This window comes from Corvus hawaiiensis, chromosome 3, assembly GCF_020740725.1.
Source record: "Corvus hawaiiensis isolate bCorHaw1 chromosome 3, bCorHaw1.pri.cur, whole genome shotgun sequence".
In the NCBI taxonomy this organism is placed as follows: Eukaryota; Metazoa; Chordata; class Aves; order Passeriformes; family Corvidae; genus Corvus; species Corvus hawaiiensis.
Window position 1 is genome coordinate 109,318,766 of NC_063215.1, and position 18,069 is coordinate 109,336,834.

At 49.8% G+C, this 18,069-nt stretch overlaps 2 protein-coding genes across 3 annotated transcripts; one reads left to right on the forward strand and one right to left on the reverse strand.

Annotated features, from left to right (window-relative positions):
• Nucleotides 1-36: 36 nt before the first annotated feature.
• On the forward strand, nucleotides 37-7,894 carry SRSF7 (serine and arginine rich splicing factor 7). Its single transcript, XM_048296891.1, has 9 exons — nucleotides 37-121; nucleotides 457-637; nucleotides 767-943; nucleotides 1,832-1,906; nucleotides 1,997-2,098; nucleotides 2,442-2,495; nucleotides 4,497-4,541; nucleotides 5,121-5,156; nucleotides 6,089-7,894. Exons 1-9 carry the CDS (start codon nucleotides 94-96, stop codon nucleotides 6,141-6,143), a joined length of 753 nt encoding a protein of 250 aa, XP_048152848.1. The 5' UTR covers nucleotides 37-93; the 3' UTR covers nucleotides 6,144-7,894.
• Nucleotides 1,573-16,857, reverse strand: GALM (galactose mutarotase). Of its 2 annotated transcripts, none has more exons than XM_048296890.1 (8): nucleotides 16,430-16,857; nucleotides 15,799-15,953; nucleotides 12,845-13,051; nucleotides 11,374-11,455; nucleotides 10,292-10,433; nucleotides 10,024-10,198; nucleotides 9,459-9,570; nucleotides 1,573-2,083 (listed from the first exon to the last, which is right to left on the reverse strand). In XM_048296890.1, the coding sequence occupies exons 1-7, from the start codon at nucleotides 16,623-16,625 to the stop codon at nucleotides 9,493-9,495; spliced, it is 1,035 nt and encodes a 344-aa protein (XP_048152847.1). In that variant the 5' UTR covers nucleotides 16,626-16,857; the 3' UTR covers nucleotides 1,573-2,083; nucleotides 9,459-9,492. The 2 variants fall into 2 exon arrangements, with proteins under 2 accessions (XP_048152847.1, XP_048152846.1); XM_048296889.1 differs by lacking the exon at nucleotides 1,573-2,083 and adding an exon at nucleotides 5,919-6,126 and having other exon boundaries at nucleotides 16,430-16,856.
• Nucleotides 16,858-18,069: the final 1,212 nt, after the last annotated feature.

An 18,069-nucleotide genomic window follows, 5' to 3' on the forward strand; every position in this document is an offset into this window, starting at 1 on the left:
GCGCGCCTCCGCTCGGCGCGGGGGAGGCGGGGGAGCGGGGCAGGGGGCAGGCGCGTGCGGCGGCGCGTGCGCGCGGGCGGCGGAGCCGTCGGGATGTCGCGTTACGGCCGCTATGGAGGCGGTGAGAGCTCCTGGGGGCCGCGGGCGGCGGGCGGCTGCGCGGGGTGGGAGCCGAGGCGGGTCTGGGAGAGAGGCGATTACCGTGGGGAGCTGGGCGGCCGGCGGGCAGCGGTGGGGAAGGGGGGAAGGCGATGTGGCCGCCGCCGCCGTTGTTGCCGCCGCCATTTTGCGTCAGCGGCCGTGGGGGGGGGGGGGGCGCGGTCGGGCGCGCGGCGCTCGCGGTGAAGGCGGGAAGGGGCCGCGCGGACAAGATGGCGGCGGCCGGGGGAGGGCGGGGCGGGGACTGAGCCCGAGCCCGGTCCCGCTCCCGCGCTGACACCCCGTCCGCTCCCGCAGAGACCAAGGTGTACGTGGGAAATCTGGGCACGGGCGCCGGCAAAGGCGAGCTGGAGAGAGCCTTCAGCTACTATGGACCGCTGAGAACCGTGTGGATCGCCAGGAACCCGCCGGGGTTCGCCTTCGTGGAGTTCGAAGACCCCCGGGATGCTGAAGATGCTGTCCGTGGACTTGACGGCAAGTACGTGTCCATTAGGCGCGTTTACCGAGGCTACTGAAAGAATCGGGGTTTTCTCTCTCGGTCTTGTGCTTCTTTAGTTCTGTCACAGACTGTAAGGTTTAACACAGAGCTTTCATGGACTCGCTGCAGGGTGATCTGCGGCTCCAGAGTCAGAGTGGAAGTATCCACAGGGATGCCGCGCCGCTCCCGCTACGACCGGCCCCCTGCCCGGCGCCCTTTCGACCCCAACGACAGATGCTACGAGTGTGGTGAGAAAGGCCACTATGCCTATGACTGTCACCGCTATAGCCGGCGAAGGAGGAGCAGGTACGTGCGGGGCCGGGGCGGCCGCGTTGCTTCGCCAGCTCGCTTTTGTGTAGTTCTTGTTAGCAAAGAACAGAATGTTACACCAGTTTTCTTTAAACTTTAACGCTAGAATAAATGTATAGGTATATATTACAATTTGTTGCTATTTCTATCAAATGTTAATATCTTAATAATCAACCTGGTCAAAACCTTTCAGGTTTCTTCGTTTGAGTCAGTCGCCTTGATTCAGAATGTCACGAGCCTTAAGATTTCATGCTGAGGCGCCTTGCAAATCCGACACTTAAGATCCTCCTAGACCTTGAGGTGATCAGCATAAGAGGCCAGATCCCCTCGAGCCATCTACACGTAGCTTCACCTTATTCTTTAAGGGCAGAAAATTTGAGACGGTGACCGCCGTAACAGTAAATTTGGCTTTCAATTGGGGCCCCCCTCCGGTTTAGAAAGAGGAACACCAGATTGACCACATTCCCACCTAGAAAAATCTTCTTGCGTCAATCAAGCCTCACCCTGGCTCATTGGGCTGTCAGTTTGATCGTCGTTAGATTGAAGAGAACACCTACCTAGATGCAGCGCTCGCCTATAGATACTTCTAGATCGTCTAGATCTGCTAGACCTTGGGCCAAAGAGGGTCGACCTGCAAACTTGCAAGGTTTATTTTAAATACGCATTACAGTGTTTTCTATTCTAATGTAATTCTGCAATGTAATTCAGCTTTTAACATTTTTCTAGGTAGTAAAAATGCTCAAGACAAGTAGGCCCAGACATTTTTCCAACTGACAGATGCTAGTTCTTTAGTTGTCTTAAAGAAGTTTTGACTTCAGCAGGGCCTCACATGCACTGGTTGCTGCAGCTGTCTGCTGATACCTGTTTTCTCTAACCTAAACCCAGGTCCCGGTCTAGATCCCGCTCGAGGTCCCGAGGAAGAAGGTATTCCCGGTCACGCAGTCGCAGCCGTGGTAGGAGGTGTGTTTTGAGTTTGTCTTTTATTCCTGTTGCCTTCTGTTGCTCAGAAAAAGCTACACTTGAACAACTCTTGAATTGCTTTCTTTGCAGGTCCAGGTCAGCTTCCTACCGCAGGTCCAGGTCCGTGTCTCCTCGTAGGTCTAGGTCCGTGTCTCCTCGCCGGTCCCGGTCGGGTTCCTTGAAGAGATCAAGGTGATTAGTACTAATTTTTAAATGGTTGTGTGCTTTATTTTTGTTGGAGTTTTCTTGTTTTAATTAGGAGATTCCAAAAGGTATTGGATAGCAGACTTCAAAAAGTGCTGACCTCTGGAAGTCAGCATGCTTTAAAAAGTTTCTGATAATGAGTTTTGAGACCTTACTTTGAGACAGTGGCATCTGCCACGATTAATTTTTTTGTCTGAAATGTCTAATGATCATGTAGGTCTATGATTATGTAGGTTTTAAGTTCAACATATAGACACTAATTTATATAGTGCTGTAATTGTCATCACTTCTGCTTGAGTTGACTTCCTTTTAATTTATTTTTTAATTTTAGGTCTAGATCAAGATCCAGATCTAGATCCAGATCTGTTACATGGCCCCGAAGCAGGTATGTGACTCTCAATAGCTGGTAAAAGTTGCTTAAAAGTCTGTTTAGACTTTTCTAACAACTGTTAGTGTTTTTTCCCAGAAAAAGGTGTGTTTTTCCTCCAGTAACTTAGGGGTCTATAGTTTCAAAAAGCAGTGCAGAAGCTTGTTCTTCCTCTTTGTTCTTTTGCACACCACTAACATCCAGGTCCCCATAGCCATCACAAATACTGGTTTGATCGGGTTGCATTAACACCTGACAAATGTAGAATTAATCTCAAAAGTTTCTCTTTCTTTGTGTAGTGGATTCTTCCCATTATTTTTCAGAGAAAGCAGGGTGCCCTTCCAGTAGTGTGTTAATGCTTTATTGTCTGCAGCCAGGCAAGTCTTGAAGGGCTTGCTGGTGCCCTGAGTGTTACAGCTGCAATTCCAGCTCTTTTGAATATCAGTGTCAATCTGCAGGAGCTGATTTTAATTTGAGATAAACACCTGTCAGAATTATTTTGTAACAATAAATGTGTCACAAGAGTAACAAGCAGATTTTAAGGGATCACAGGATGCCGTTTGTTCTCTTAAATTTTATTTGATAGTAAGTAAATGCAGCCTGTGCTTCATGGAGTCTTGTCCTGGCAGCAGAGCTGACTGATGTCCTCAACAAGAACAAGAGTAAATGGAAATTCTGCTCTGGATATGGAATTGCTTATGGCCTAGCCTGTCCCTGTGCCTGCTGTGCTGTTTTAATGGCTGCTCTTTGAAACAGCTAACAGTCAACCATGGAGAAACACAGAAAATACAGGATAGCTTTAGCTAAAGGGAGCAAGTGGAAAAGCCCACAGCTGAGGGGTGGCACTTTCTGAGGATGGAACAGCAAGCAATGATGGGAGTGCTAAGGGAAAGGAGAGATAAAGACTGGATGGCTTAATTAAGAGCAGAAACTCACACAAATAGTCCAGAAGCTGGTAAAGAGAGGAAGTTCCCCAAGGCAGTAGAGCAGTGCCTTTCACTGACTGGGGACACCTGTGGCTAAACCATGTTGAATCTTAGTACTGGTTGTTCCAACATGACTTAGTCATGGCTTATCACTGTTCACTGCCAGTGATGAGCAGGAAACAGACTCTCAAAGAGGAAAACATCTTGATTTTACCGTTGTTTTCTCTTTTTGGTACCAGGCTGGTTTTGTGCAAGGTAAGGGATACTTGTAGTGACATTTCTAGACTATTGAGTGACACTTTTCCATTATAAGTAGGGATTAAAGTGACTGAGGCAGAGGAAGTTACAGATACACAACTAGACAGAAGCAGCAAAATAATTGTGTTTAAGCAACTGAAAGATTATTTCTGTACAGAAGAGTCCAAGGAATGCACTGCACTCAGAGACAGGCTCTGGGATCATGAGGAACACAGACTAAATGAGTACTACATGACATTTGCTGGTTTGACAGTGTTACAACACACATGTGGAAGTTGTTGTGGAAAACCTTGGATGTGGAATGTAGAACGCTTCCTTTGCGGACCTAAAAATTTCAGTGAGGCTTTGAGGCAGTATTAGTGTTCTTATGGTGTAGCAGTCTCAAAGATTTTTTTTCACATGGTTAAATTCAAACATTAAAAAAAAAACTTGAAGGAAGGGATATGTAAGATGAACTTGACAGAGAAGATACCTGTAGGAATGAGCTGTCTCCAACTGCAGTGGCAGATGTTGCTCAGGCCTAATAAAACCTGCAAGTTTAGAGCATGGCTTTTTATTAGCTCTGTGAAAATACTGGCTAGGATTTGGGTTGTTCTTGTGTTCCTGCCACCCGCATCAGCGAACAGTGGTCATCAGCCAGGGGCTAAACAACATGTGCAGCATCCATGTAAAAGATTTCTTCCAAAACTTAACAGGCAAAGCCCTGGAAACTTGGCAGGATTCTGTGTATTCAGCATGACAGCTCTCATGCACTGAGTGTGAATCCTGCTGTCCCAAACATGGGAACCCACATGCTCTCAGTTTCCCTGCTCAGCTGTGTTTATTCTTGTTGCAGGTCTAGGTCTCATGGCAGATCCAAGTCTGGCTCGCCGGCTAAGAGGTGAGCACACACAGATAGAGCCTGCAGTAATATCTCAAATTTAGGTTTGCATGATTAACAGAGCCTGGTCCTTTAGAAAAATATGCCCCAAACATGGGTCTCCAGCTAATCTCTTTGTGGTATGACAGAAATGGTAACATTTCCTCTGCAGCTCTTTGGAATGCGTTCCTTACCTGTCTCTTTGTTTTCATTAACTCTTTGTAGTTTCCAACATAGTACTAATCTTTTGTGCCTTTGTGCTGAGTTCTGTTAAATTTTTCTATCCATCAGATAAAGAGCTTGAGCTTTGTTAATGCTTTTCATAAAACAGCAGCAATTTGGTGATGTTGCTTTTCTCAAAGCCTCACCTCAGTACCACCCCTCATTTTTCTGTTTGTCTGCTGAAGAAAGTTGCTTAAAATGCCACACTAGATGAAGGGAGAATCCCTGTCAGAGTAAAAGCTGATCTGAAAACTTTACCATTGGAAAGACCTTCTGCTTCTGGCTCAATTCCATTGCTTTCTGATAGGCTTTTATTGTTTTTAATATGGAAGTTGCATTTGACATTTAAGCTGCATTGATGATGTTCTGTTTTGACAGCCGGTCAAAGTCCCGGTCACCGTCTCCAAAGAGAAGGTACGTTGGTCTCCCTACTAATAGCATAGACTCCGTAGAGCTGGCATTTTAGTATCTGCACTGATCTCTGCTGAGGAGTTTGACTGCTGCTTGTAGGAAAATACTGGAAAGGTATTTTGCTGAGATCTCTTTAACAGCAATAATGTTGTGGTTGTGGCTTTTTATATGGTAATACTTATATGTGGCAATAAATCCTCAGGGTTATGTAGCAGTGTCTTGTCTTTCTCTGCTCCCCTATTCCTTTTGGTTCACTGACAGTTTTATTGCACGGAGAGTGATGAGGTTAAAGCATAGAATAAATGTAGGGAGTCAGCTTTCAGCCTCATGAGGAAGCTACACTGGCACTGGGAAAGGTAGAGTGGAGTAAGCTGGCACAGCAGTCAGGAGTGGAAAATCAAACCTGTTACGTTCACTGCCGTTAGATGATTTTTTTCTTTCCCAATAAGTCAGTAAATAGTTTTCTTTGTGTGTATGTGTTTGCACAAAGAGTAATGTGTAGAATATGTGTAGTGACAGAATCAGCAGCATTTTTCCCTAATTAGAATTCTTTAATAGTTCATTTTTACAACTTTAGTGTCAAACAATCACAAGGACATGAATAAATGCTCATAAATGCTGAGCAATCACCATGATAGGTTTTGACAAGCTGCTGTATCAGAACAGTGAAGAAGTATCTTGCCCTTTTGGAGGTCACTATAAGTAATACCCTTTAGATGGCCTTACAGTGATCTCATTTTAAAAATAACAGTAAAGAAAAAAGTATAATCTCCAGATCATCAACCCGTTAACTTTTGTCAACAGTGATTGGTTATTTTATTAAAAAACAGTGCTTAAAGGGAACCAGAGTCTGGGTATACTCCTGTTGCTTTGTCCTGTATTTGTGATTCCCAAACAACTACTGAAATGTTAATTGTGGATTCTTTCCCTTTCAGCCGCTCACCATCAGGAAGCCCTCAACGAAGTGCAAGTCCTGAAAGAATGGATTAAAGTTATGAAGTTAATCTTTTAGGAAGAAAGTTATTTTGCTTACATTATTATAAGGGATTTTGTGGTGTCTTTGTAAATGTAAGAATGTAGATAGAAGAGTATATCAACTAAAATTTGGCATGATCTGGGTCTTCTGAGTTAGTCACACCAATAGACTAGCACAGGTCTCTTTTTATTGTATGAATTAACTTCCTGTGATATGAAAATGTGGGACTTTTTTATTGGCACATTGAAATAAAATGTGTATTTTTAACTAAAACTTCTCCGTAGTAACCCTGCTGCTTCTGTTAACGTTTGGGTAATTTTAGCTGTGTGCCATGTAACGTGGATGAAAAATGTCTAAAATGGGAATCACTAATCCCAGCTGGTGTCTTCTCAAGGTAGTCACTTTTCACATTTACTGTTGAATGGTCTTTGGTGAAAAGGATCAGTTCCTGCTTTCCTTGAAATGGAATTTAAAATCCATCTCTGCCTGCAGATGGATAAAAATTTGCATATGCCCTTTTCGATCCTTGATATTTAGTGGGCATTCATTTTTCTGCCTCATCTGCTTATTCTGCAAAGCTCATTCTCTGGTGATTGACTGTTGATACCGGATGCCCCAAAAATCTAAGGATAAACTTTCCTCCAAAACACATCTTTTAAGCAAGTAACACCTGCAGAAACTTCTAAAGGTAATAGAAATCATAATTAACTTGACAATTGCTACTTTCACTTGTTGCATTTTTTAGTTCCTTAGGCTGTTGATACAAAGAAAACTTTCTATTTAAAGTATCTCAAGGTGGGTTTTCCTTTTTTGAGGGAAGATCCTTAAAGTGAAAGATTCTCAGCTGACCTCAGGAGTTCTGACCTGCTTCACAGAAACTGGTATGGTTGTAAAGCAGCCCATATCCTGGAGATGGCTTTGTTGAATGATGCCAATTTCTTACAGCAAATATACAACCTGCAGGATTCATTATTTGTGTATAGGTGTGTCACACTCTGTTTGTCCTCGTTCTGTGTGAAAGAATTGCATGATGAGGCACTTCGACACAGATCACAGCAAGGGACTGGCAACAGTGGTGGACTGTGAACAAGCAAACTGGTAGGCAGAGGGGAGAAAAGTGTATTTTCTTTTTGCTGGGATTGGCTATCTAGCAGAAATAAAGGCCAGTTTCAGCAGTAAATAAGCACTGAAATGGAAAGCCAGGCCTGTTTGGGCTTCAAATTAAATCTACCCTGGCAGTTTGCTTCCACTGTGTAACCACAGCAGAACAGCTTAAATAAAGTTACAAGATGAACTTCGGTTACACCTGGGGTAACCCATGGTTTTCAAGGAACAGGGTTCCTGTTAACAATGACTGCATGGAGCTTTTCCAGTCAATGAGTCAACAGTCCAGATCCTGAAGGTGCCGTTCTGCTGCAGCATCCTCTGGCCTTTATGCCTGGTCCTCACTGCTGTGGTGCTTGCTGTTCCTGGATCCTCGCTGGGGCTCACCATGGCCATTGGTGTTCCAGGTGGATTCTGGCCACACTCACCAAATCCCACCGCTGCCACAGTGGGAGAGCAGGGCTGACACAAATGTTACCCTGCAGTGATTTAGCCCAAATGCCTGAAGCCTGTGATACGTGTTTGGAATATTTTACTGGTTGTGCATTGTGTACCTGGTGAGAGGCACATGTACGCCGCTGCTCTGGAATTTCATCACCTTTTCTTTTCTGTACCCTCAAGGCAAACCTGCTCCACAATAAACCTGCAGCCTGACACGACAGCTCTACTGGTACCTGTTTTTCAGTACCCAGAGACACTGGAAGACTGAGCAGAAGACCCCAGAGTTTCTCTAGGCGGGGGCTGGGGTTCCTCTAAACCCAGAGGTAGCAGTGAGAACCTGAGCAAGGAGCAGGGCTGTGCTGGTGGGGACAGCCACTCTGAAGGACAACCAGCATTTGTAAGGTGCAGAGGGGGAGCAGTGGCAAAGCTGGCATTCTGTGCAGCTGTGCTGTCCAAAATTGAGGGTGGCTGTGCTACCTCCCTCAGCTTGTCATTGCCCTTGGAGACTATGCAGCTGCAGCTCTCGCCTGAGTTTGCGAGGATTTCACCACAAATTCCATAGAGTGTTTGTGAGCAGTTGGAGGAGATTCCCTGACACAGGGGTGTGTTGTGTGAGTGGTGCTGCTGTGACCCTGTGCCTCTGGGCAAGGGTGTGCACACCCCACACAGGGCTGGCTGGGGGTGGGGCAAGGGGAGGTGTATCTGAGGTCTCCAGTGTGGTGGGCAAACCCCACTCTTACCGGGAAAATGGGGTTCCCCTGGTTTGCAACCTGGTGTTCCCTGTTGGTGAGCTTTGTTCTCCAAGGGATCCAGCCCTCACAGACCATATGACCACTACTGTGCATGGCAGGAGAGTAGCAGGGCACTTCTTTTGGTGTCAGGGTGGGAGAACTGACTGTGACAGGTCTGCCACATTTGCAAGCCCAATGGCCAGGCACTTCCACTGGGGGCAAGGACACTCCTGCATCTCTGCAGCTGGGGAAGCATGGTGGAGTGCTGCAGGCCCTGGGAGCAGCAGCATGGCAGGAGAAGGTGGGACTCAGGCTGCAGTGCCAGGCACATGGACTGTCGACCTCTTTCCCTGGGAAGTGGGCTATCAGCTCCCTAACAGGGTGGTGGTGTCTGCCCCTGGCTTGTGCCAGTTTTTCTGAAGCCTCAGAAACATGGAGGTTTTCATCAGACAGTTGGTACCCAGTACAGGGTTTTGGAGATTTCATGTGGAAATACAGTGTTAGGATGATGGGTTTTCTCCTGCAGTTGTATATTCAGGACTAAATGGGTGTGCCCACTTCACTTCAGCAACCAAGGCAGAGCATAGGATTTTAATCAGAGGATCCAGGGCAGCCAGGTGGGATAATCCCAGCACACTGTCCTCCACAAAGCTATGAGCACTGCACACCATTTAGAGAGAGCACTTTGATGGAAATAACAGATGTCGTAACAAACAACCACAACTGCATCAGCCTTCCCACATGCTCCACCAGATATTCCACTGGTGTAGTTGGAGCTGTGACAGGCCGTGCCCCTAAACAAGGTGCTTTCAGTGCATTTTTACTGGGGAAACAAACCCCAATGCCCAGGGTGAGAGGCTGGACAGAGCGTGAGAGCTTTGCACAGACCAGACAGCAGCAGAGATGGTGACAGGAGTTAAAGCCAGCAGAAACCACAGGTGAAAACCACAGAGCAGAAAAAAAGCTCCCAGATCAGATGCATCACCCAGGGTAGCTGGAAAGCTCTGTTTGGCACCTGGAAGGATTTCTGGCTCAGCTGCTGGAGGCACTTACCCCTCTCAGTGGTGGGAGTCAGCAGTCCTTTTCCTCAAGCAGTGTTGAACACGAGCCACGTGGTGTGATTGTACTCCTCACCCGGATGGAGCAAGACATTGGGGAAGTGAGGCTGGGAGAGGCAGCAGCACATCAGTGACTCTGAGCACATTCCGTGGGACCAGAAAGCATGGCTGCATCCATTTGGTCTTCCCAAGGCATATTCCTGCAGCTCCCCCCAGCCATTTCCAGCAGCAGTGTGTAACCACCCACCACTTGCCAGAGGGCTGAGTGGGTCAGTCCTACCACTGGCTAAATTCAGGCCATGATGAATGATCCAAACTTAAGAGGATGTGGCAAGGCCCCAGTGGGGTCATCTGCTCTAGACCCCACACCTTTGGGGAGCTGACTGACCCCTGTCTAAAGCCACTGTGACCTGTGCCTGCCTCACTACTGGTGTCTAGTGTCCCCTTGACAAGCAGACTCTGTTGCTACATTTAATACCCCAGAGACACGGAAGGTGCTGGGGGTACGGTCCCCTGCCACAGGACCCAAGCAGCCCCTGGGAGGGGAATGGACAGCTGACCTTGTTAACGGCATCGGGCCAGTTCTGGGTTTCCAGGCAGAAAGCCGAGTGCTTGGGGTACGTGGCAGCACCTTTGCCCTTCAGGGAGCCATCCAGGTTGTTCCCGGTGTAAAACTGGATGCCAGGCTGGGTGGTGTGAACCTCCATGGTCCTGCTGGTGGGCGGGTGGAAAACCCTGTGGAGATGCCAGGGAAGGATGACACGGGACTGGCTGAATGGACACCCCATGGCTCCAGGGCTGGGGACTCCTGCCAAGGTCCCAGCCTACCTGGCTACAAGGCGGCGATCCTGCCCCTGATGGAGGCAGAAGTTGTGGTCGAAGCCATCCAGATGAAACTTCTGCAAGTGCTTGCCCAGCTCCACAGGCTGCCGGAGATCGAATCCAGTGCCTTGCACGGCAGCCACCTCCCCTAAGCAAGAAGAACAGCAGGCTCAGCCACTCACCACATGCCAGCAAACCCTACCTTGTCCCCCAGCACAACTGGCAGCCCCTGGGGACACTGCTCTTCTTCAAAGCACAGACAAGGAGCAAGAAAATGCAAGAAGTTTGTATATGTACAAACCCAGCCTTTTCTCTCTTGTCCTTGTTAAGACCTGCTGTGGAAATACAGTGTCCTGTGATGAAGCAGCAAGAACAACCCTAGGACATACTAAGCACAGTGCAAAACACAGTCACCCCAACCCAAAGGTGAGGGGTTTTGCAGGGGGGCAGAAAAACACCTTGAAAGAAAAATGAAACCATTCCAGTTCAAGCACTTACATAAAATACAGCAGGCATTGCACACAGGGGGTCTGTCTTTAATAATTGCACACATCTTATCTTCACCCCAGGACTAAGACTACCCACACAAGAAGGAACTGCAAAAGCCAGGGGTAGCAAGCTGGCCACAACTGAGATGTGAAAGAGCTCCATGGTGAAAGCAGCAGGGAGAAGCAGGGCACTGGGGTGGGTATGGCTTTGAGCTCTTTCCCTGCTTGTGCACAAGCATGGCACACCAAGCTGAGCAGAAGCCACCTGGACCAAGGAATCCAGTCCTTCAGGGGCCACAGGAAGCTTGTCTCCTGGATGGACCCACATTGCAGCCTCATATCCCATATGCCTCTGGTCCCATTTCCTGCTGCTCCTGCCTGCTCCCTGGGGCTGGTGATGAACTGGGTTACCAGCACCTGGCTCTGCCCACCCTGCTCAGGTGCAGCGGGACTGTGCCCAAAGGTGAGGGCCTCACTGTGCCTGGGGTCCCCTGGGTGCTGGTGTGTCCCTCTTGCCGGGCAGTGCTGCTCCCCCCAAACCCACAAACATTGCTCAGAAAGAGCACTTCCACCTTGTGCCACAGGCACTGCACCACCCACCAGTAGGGATTTTGGTGTCATCCACAGGCAGGTAGGAATCTGCTTCAATGGAGATCTCGTGGTCATAGATATCGCAGGAGCCCTGCAGGAGGATGGGAAATGCTGAGATTCCTGTTGCAGGCACTGTTCAAGCAGCCCTAAGCACAGTTGTGAAGTGGTTGTCCACAGTGGTGCCCCAGCTGATCTGGCAGTGCCTGGAGCACCTCCCGGCCCTCATTCCACCTTGACCTTGGGCACAGGACAAAGGTACTGGCACAGATAAAAACCCACATAGGCCCTAGGAGCTGTAAATCCCACAGGGATGAGACTATCAGTCTGTACTTGTTCCTCACCAAGCACTACCACCCTGCACACTAACTAGCCAAAACATGCTGGGTGCTGAGCACATAGCAGCAGGGAAAAGGGGAAGGAAGCAAGCGAGGGAAAACACAACCCATCCTCCAGTCTCATCTGCATCACTGCGGGGGTGTGAACCTCCTCCTTTTCCACAGCCTCAGGAACGCTGGCAGGGAACCTGCTGGGCTGCAAGGGGAGCAGGCCCAAAGCTGAGCCTTCAGGTCACTATCTAATCTGAGCAGCAATTTCGTGCCCAAAGGTCTCCTGTTCCTCTGGAACACGCCTGAGTTGCACGCTGCAGGTGTTGGTATTACTGCACCTCTGGGAGTACCAGCAGAGGGTACACCAACAACGGCACAGCCATTATCAGGGCAGCAGCCTGGGCACAGCTCCTGCTCAGAGGGGCTGGGTTGTCTCTCACTAACCATTTTAAGGGCCTTTCTCTCACATCCAAGTGTGACTGCACTGTATTATCCTATTGCTCTGCCCAGCAACACTTTATTTCTCAGATCCTTTTCTTCCAAGCCCAGTTATAAACAGTGTGAGACTAAAACACAGCTGCAATTCACTGTCTATGTGGTTGACAGGACCCTGTATGGGTGTGTGGGAGCCCTCTGCATCCTGCTGCTGCAACCTTGCTACTCCGCAATCCTGGCCAGCTCACATTCCCTTTCCATGATGTTTCTTCTGCCCATTTTTGACCTGGGTATTTTGGTGCTGCCACTCCAGGCCCTGACCTCAACTGCATCACCCTCTCAGAAATGCCAACAGAATACAGCTAAGAAATGCCAGGCTACCACTAGCCTGGTGCCAGCTTTGCACCTCCTCTGTAATCTTTCCAGGGGACCTGGAGAAACCAAAACTCCGCAGTCACACACAAAAGGAGAGCCAACATTCTCAACTGGATGTCTCTGTTCAAGAAGCACGGAGACAACATGTCCTCAGCTGAGGTCCATGTGATTCAGTCCTGTTCCTGCACGCAGCCCATGATGCACAGAGACAACCTTCATCACTGTGCCCCCAAAACCATGATGTGTCCCCAGACCAGCATGCTGGTGCCAGTGATCATTCCATGGGTCCCCAGGCTTTCCTCCCCCGCACAGTGTCTCCATGGGGTCCATCTCCCCACACTTACCTGCCCTGCCAGGTTGAAGTATGAGTGGTTTGTCAGGCTGATGGGGGTTGTCTTGCTGGTCTGGGCCTGGTAGTTGATGGCCAGCTCCCTGCCACTAAGGGTGTAGGTCACCCAGACTTTCAGGTCACCAGGGTACCCCTCCTCACCGTCGGGGCTGAGCCGGAAGAAGCGGACGCCATTTGGGAGCACCTGGGGGCTCCAGAGAACCTGCAAGGAGTGTGGCGTTAGTAGGACAGGAATGGGAACATGGTGCCCTTCCCTCCTGCCCCAGGCTGGGCTAAAAACAGGGACAGAAGGCACTGAAGGGATGTTGCACTGAAACAAAGGCTTTTCCAATCACATTTCCAAAGAAAACACAAGCACCAGCCTGCTCTTGGTCAGCCAGGGCCACCAGCAGGGAACAAGCTTTCCACTGAGCAGCCAAACAAATGAGACAATTTGGCAGTCTGATGGGGGGCCTGTTCCAGCCTGTGTTACTCCATGCCTGAAGAGTCCACACGTTTGATTTTTGCCCTGCAGATGGACTTATCCCCCTTTCCATGGATCTTCTCATGTGCAACACCACTTCAACAAGCTGCCACCCTTCCCTCCGCTCACCAGGCGCTGGCTTCTCAGACAGTGTAAGAACACACTGGGAGCTCCCGCCCAGGGGCTGGGGTTGGGTTAAATGGTACCAGATATGTTGTCAGACACATGCAGAGAGCTGGGACCTCTCTGGTTGTTGTCCCTGCCAGAGACCAGCACCAGTGCTCTGCTTGGAGCCAAACATGTTGGCAAGGGAAGCAAGGCAGCACGCTGTACACAGCTGCCCAGACAGCCTGTTTGGCCCTGGCCATGGGCCTCATGCTGAGAGGATGGATGTGCAACAAGAGGCTCTCTAGAGTTTTACATTTCCCTAAGGAATAGTTACGGTCTAATCAAAGTGGACAGATTTAGGAACAGGGGCTGGGTAACACTGTTGAGTTGATCCCTCTCACGTCCTACACAGAGATCACCAACATGGGGCATGGTCAAAAGCCAGCATTTTCACCAAACACTGAAGCTGAGGGTGCTAAATATACCTGGCTGCAGAGTAGGCTCTCCTGCACAGTGTGCAGTTTGACTGCGGCTCCCACGGCTGTAAGGATGCTGCGGTTTTTGAATACGAGTTTCTATTTAAGTTCTTTGAAGAAAAAGCTATTAAAGTCCAGGAAGCATACAGGTATCACTATATTTTTTAAGATAAGAGAGTTATTTTCTAAAGTCCCCCAGCAGTGTGGTCACATACTGCTGCCCTGTAAGTGCAGCTGCAACCTGCTCTCATCAGGCCACACGCTGACCACAGCACTGATGTCTGCAAGATCAGGAAGAACTCAGAAGATGACCAAGATAATCACAGCCAAATGCCAGTGTGTGTTTTTTGTGTTAGGGCCGACCAGTTAGGGCTCACTGTCTCTGAACAGCGACTGTTTCCTGGCTGGAGGGGGTCTTGGGCAGGTGTTCAAGTGTGCCCTGTGGGCCAGAGGACACAAAGCTCTGGCTGGGAGATGTCACTGCCTCGTCCCCAAGCAAGCTGGTGAGCCTTCAGCAAGCAAGGTGAAGAAGCAGAAGAAGAGACCACATCCCCTGCCTGCAGAAGACAGCCTGGAAGCCCTGGCTGCAAAAAAATGCATGTTTTCAGCTCCAGATCACAGGGGTCAGGGTGTATAAAGAAACTTTAAACCAACCAAATTGTCTTCTCTAGGGGTACAACAGCCAAGCCATCCCCAGTACTCCTTTTTTTCTAAGGCTACTGAGGAGCATTTCATCCCAACCTGATGCCAGTTCACACTGTGCTTTTTTTTCCAGGCACCCTGGCTTTTGTCCCATCAGCCTGGATTCCTTTCACAAAAAAAAACCCATTAACCCCATGACAGCAGCTGCACCAGCACACTCGTGTTCTTGAGGGGAAATGGTGGATCAGCTACTTGCTGGTTACAAATGCACTTGATCCAACAAAGCCCAAGGCTTCAGGAAAGCAGAGACTTCTGAGCCTGCTCTGCAGTCGAGCAGGGTTATCAGCAAGGCTTTCAAGAGAAGAGATCCTCCGCTGCTCTTACCACCTGTACCACAAATATCTGACTTGAGCAGCAGCTCTTGGGAGAAGATAGAAAAGGTTGAGTGCCCTGGGGCCAGGGAAAGGTTGTTTCATCTCAGGAGGTCATAGGGGAGGGCTGGGAAGGAGGGACAGTGATCCTGGATCCTGGGGTGTTTTGCAGGCCTGATCTAATCCCCCACTGCTGGGAGTCAGACTGAGAGCCTGAGGGATGCTGTCACAGGATGAAAGTGGCACCAAGGGGGCAATTCAATGACTGAACCTGCAGCACTACCCTGCTCTCCCCTTACTTGGGAGTGCTGTCACAAGCAAGCAACACTGGTAAGTTTCTGCAAACTCACATCCTTCTGACTCTGGGAGGAGCTATGGGCAGGCAACAACCTTGAAACTGCAGGTGGAAATGAATCTGCATGGACAGACTACTGTTCCCCAGGAAACTTTCTTTGGGCACTGGCACAACTCCATGGTGCACTCCAGGGTGGTGCAGCCGGTGCCCAGGGAGCCTCCATTGCTCCTGAGGCTCCTGGGTCCTCACTGCCGTGTCCCAAGCCATGCTCTGCAGAAGCAGCACCTTGCCAGGAACAACCCTGTCAGAACTGGGCTCATGAGGCTCAGGGCTGCAGTCACACAGAGGAAGCACAGCAACCATCTGCTCGGCATCCAAGGATGACATGAGCCCTGCAAGCTCACACAAAGACAAGCCAACCCAGCAGCTCGCAGGATCTGTCTCACTTCCCCCCGCTCCTGCACTCACAGCACTTTCTGAGCTGATTCAACTCAGTAACCACCAGAAAATGCTACAGGGTTCAGGGGTGTAGATATCACACCTCCTTGCCACAACCCCACAGGCTGTACGCTGGCAGGACACTGGGATTTTCACCTTGTCAAATCCCTTGGCTCCTCCGTGCAGGCTGTTGGGCCCGTTGTTGAGGAACAGCTGATACTCCTTCCCGTCCAGGGTGAACCTCCCATTCGCAATCCTGTTGGCAACACGGCCTACGACAGCACCGAAGAACGGGTGCTTCCTCGTGTAACCTGGGCGGAGAAACAGCACACGTTTAAACAGAACCATTGGAACAGGATGGGTGGTCTCCAGGAGTGCTTAGGGACTCAGAAGTGTCTCTCTCTGCTTCCCTCCAGGACGTTACTGCAGTCCCAGGGTTTCACAGGACACACAGCTCATTAGTCATGCGCATCCTTGATTAAAACAGCCTGATGGGATCTCGTATTCTTTGCAGATTGGCAGAAAAGCCCTCTGTCATTGCCAGGCAAGAAGGGACTCAGAGCTGCCCCAGCAGAGCGGCGCACTGCCACCAGCATCCCTATTCCACACCCACCACAGAGCCCAGGAGAGGCAGCAGGAACTGTATCTCTTCAGCCCATGATTTAGGGGGATGGGGCGGCCTTACAGGTAGGTCACGCAGTGTGCCAATAAACCAGTAAGTGCTGGTTAAAATGCCTGATCGTGGGTTTTTAAATTTTTTTTTTCAAAGAAACATATTAAGACCCACCTTCTAAAGTGTCAAATCCTAGGACAACATCTGAAAACTGCCCATCCCTGTCTTTTGTCTCCAGAGTGGTGATGATGCACCCAAAAGACAGGATCTCCACTCTCACGCTGTCCGACTGTAAGACGAACTTCTCCACCTCTCCGCCTCCCTCCTCCGGGGGCATCCGCCCGAACGCCTCTCTCCGCACCGTTGTCATCGCTCCCGAAAACCCGGCCACCGGCACCTCCGGCGGGAGCCGCAGCCCGGCCCGGGAAGGACGCTCAGCAGGAAGAAGCAATGGCGGCGGGAGCGGAGCACTCCCAGCTCCAAAGGGCAGCCAGGACAACCTTCGGCCGCCTCCCGCGCGGGGCGGGGCCGCGCCGTGCCCGGCGGAGCGGAGCTCGGGGCATCCCGGGGCCGTCACCGAGGGGCAGCAGCCTCCTGGAGGTGGCCGCGGGCAGTGGGAAGGATGCCGAGGGGAGGGAGCGAGGCTGCGGGCGCTGCTGGGCCGGGCAGCGCAGCCGCCAGCTCGCAAGTTCGGGGGCCGAAGCATCGCCGCCCCCAGCTCCTCTCCCCGCCTTCCATCACACCGACACGACTTTCACGGCCCGTGCACAGCGTGTCGTGACAAAATGCTGCTTTCTCCCCCTGTACCCTCCCTTAGCCCCTCCACAAGAGGCACCAGGCAGCACCTGCTGATGGTGCTGTAAATCAGGCTCTGGGCATTTGCTGGCCAGGGCGTTGTTATTATCAAAGCTGTGGCTCTGACCCAGACTCCATTAAAAATCATCATCTTTTGAAATACCGAGTTCTGCCTGTATTTGCAGGCATTTGAGGGAAATGCCCTGGCAACATTCAAGTAATGTGTGTGCACAGCTTTGGCCTCTCTTGGCAAGGCTCAAGTGCAAGGCAAGAGCACCTCACTACAGTTGGATATGGTTGTATTTCTATGAGGGCCCGTTTTCAAAATTTGTTCAAAGAACCAGTAACTCCCACCAAAAAACCTCCATCGGTTAACCAGTAGTTGCTAAATATTAATTTCCAACATAGCCATCATCTTTTAACAAGACCAACTACAAATTCCAAGCCAAGACAGAAACGAAACCTCCCACCTGGGGCTTAGCAGAGATGGTTTGGAAACCTGCACTTCTTTGTTAGTGATGGCTGTTCGTCTGTTTCCTTCTGCACCTTCACAACCCATGCTCTCTATCCAAAAACAACATTTGAAGAAAACATACCTTTTTTCTGCTCATCAATATCACCTTCCATGTCAGATAGGATAGGGAGCAGCCCAAACTTAGGAACAGAAACACTCCTGATGGATGGATGAGAGAACAGCCTCATTTATAATGGATTCATGGAGTGTTTTCATGTGCGGAGCATTCCCAGAAGTTCAATCCTTAGCACCTCGGCTCCCTCAACACCTCTCTCTTAACGTGCTTCTCCAGACACAGGAAGCATTTTTGTTCTGCAGAGATCTCATTAAGCTGTGGGGTTTTTAACACAAGAGGAGCTGCCATTTTGATTTATTTCTCTGATTCACACCAGAGAAGGTCCAGATCCAACTCTTTGTCTGATGTAACAGTCATGAACACTGATTTTCTCACCTCCCTTCACAGATGCAAGACCACTCAAACCCCAGTGGCCATCTAAGGCTGTGT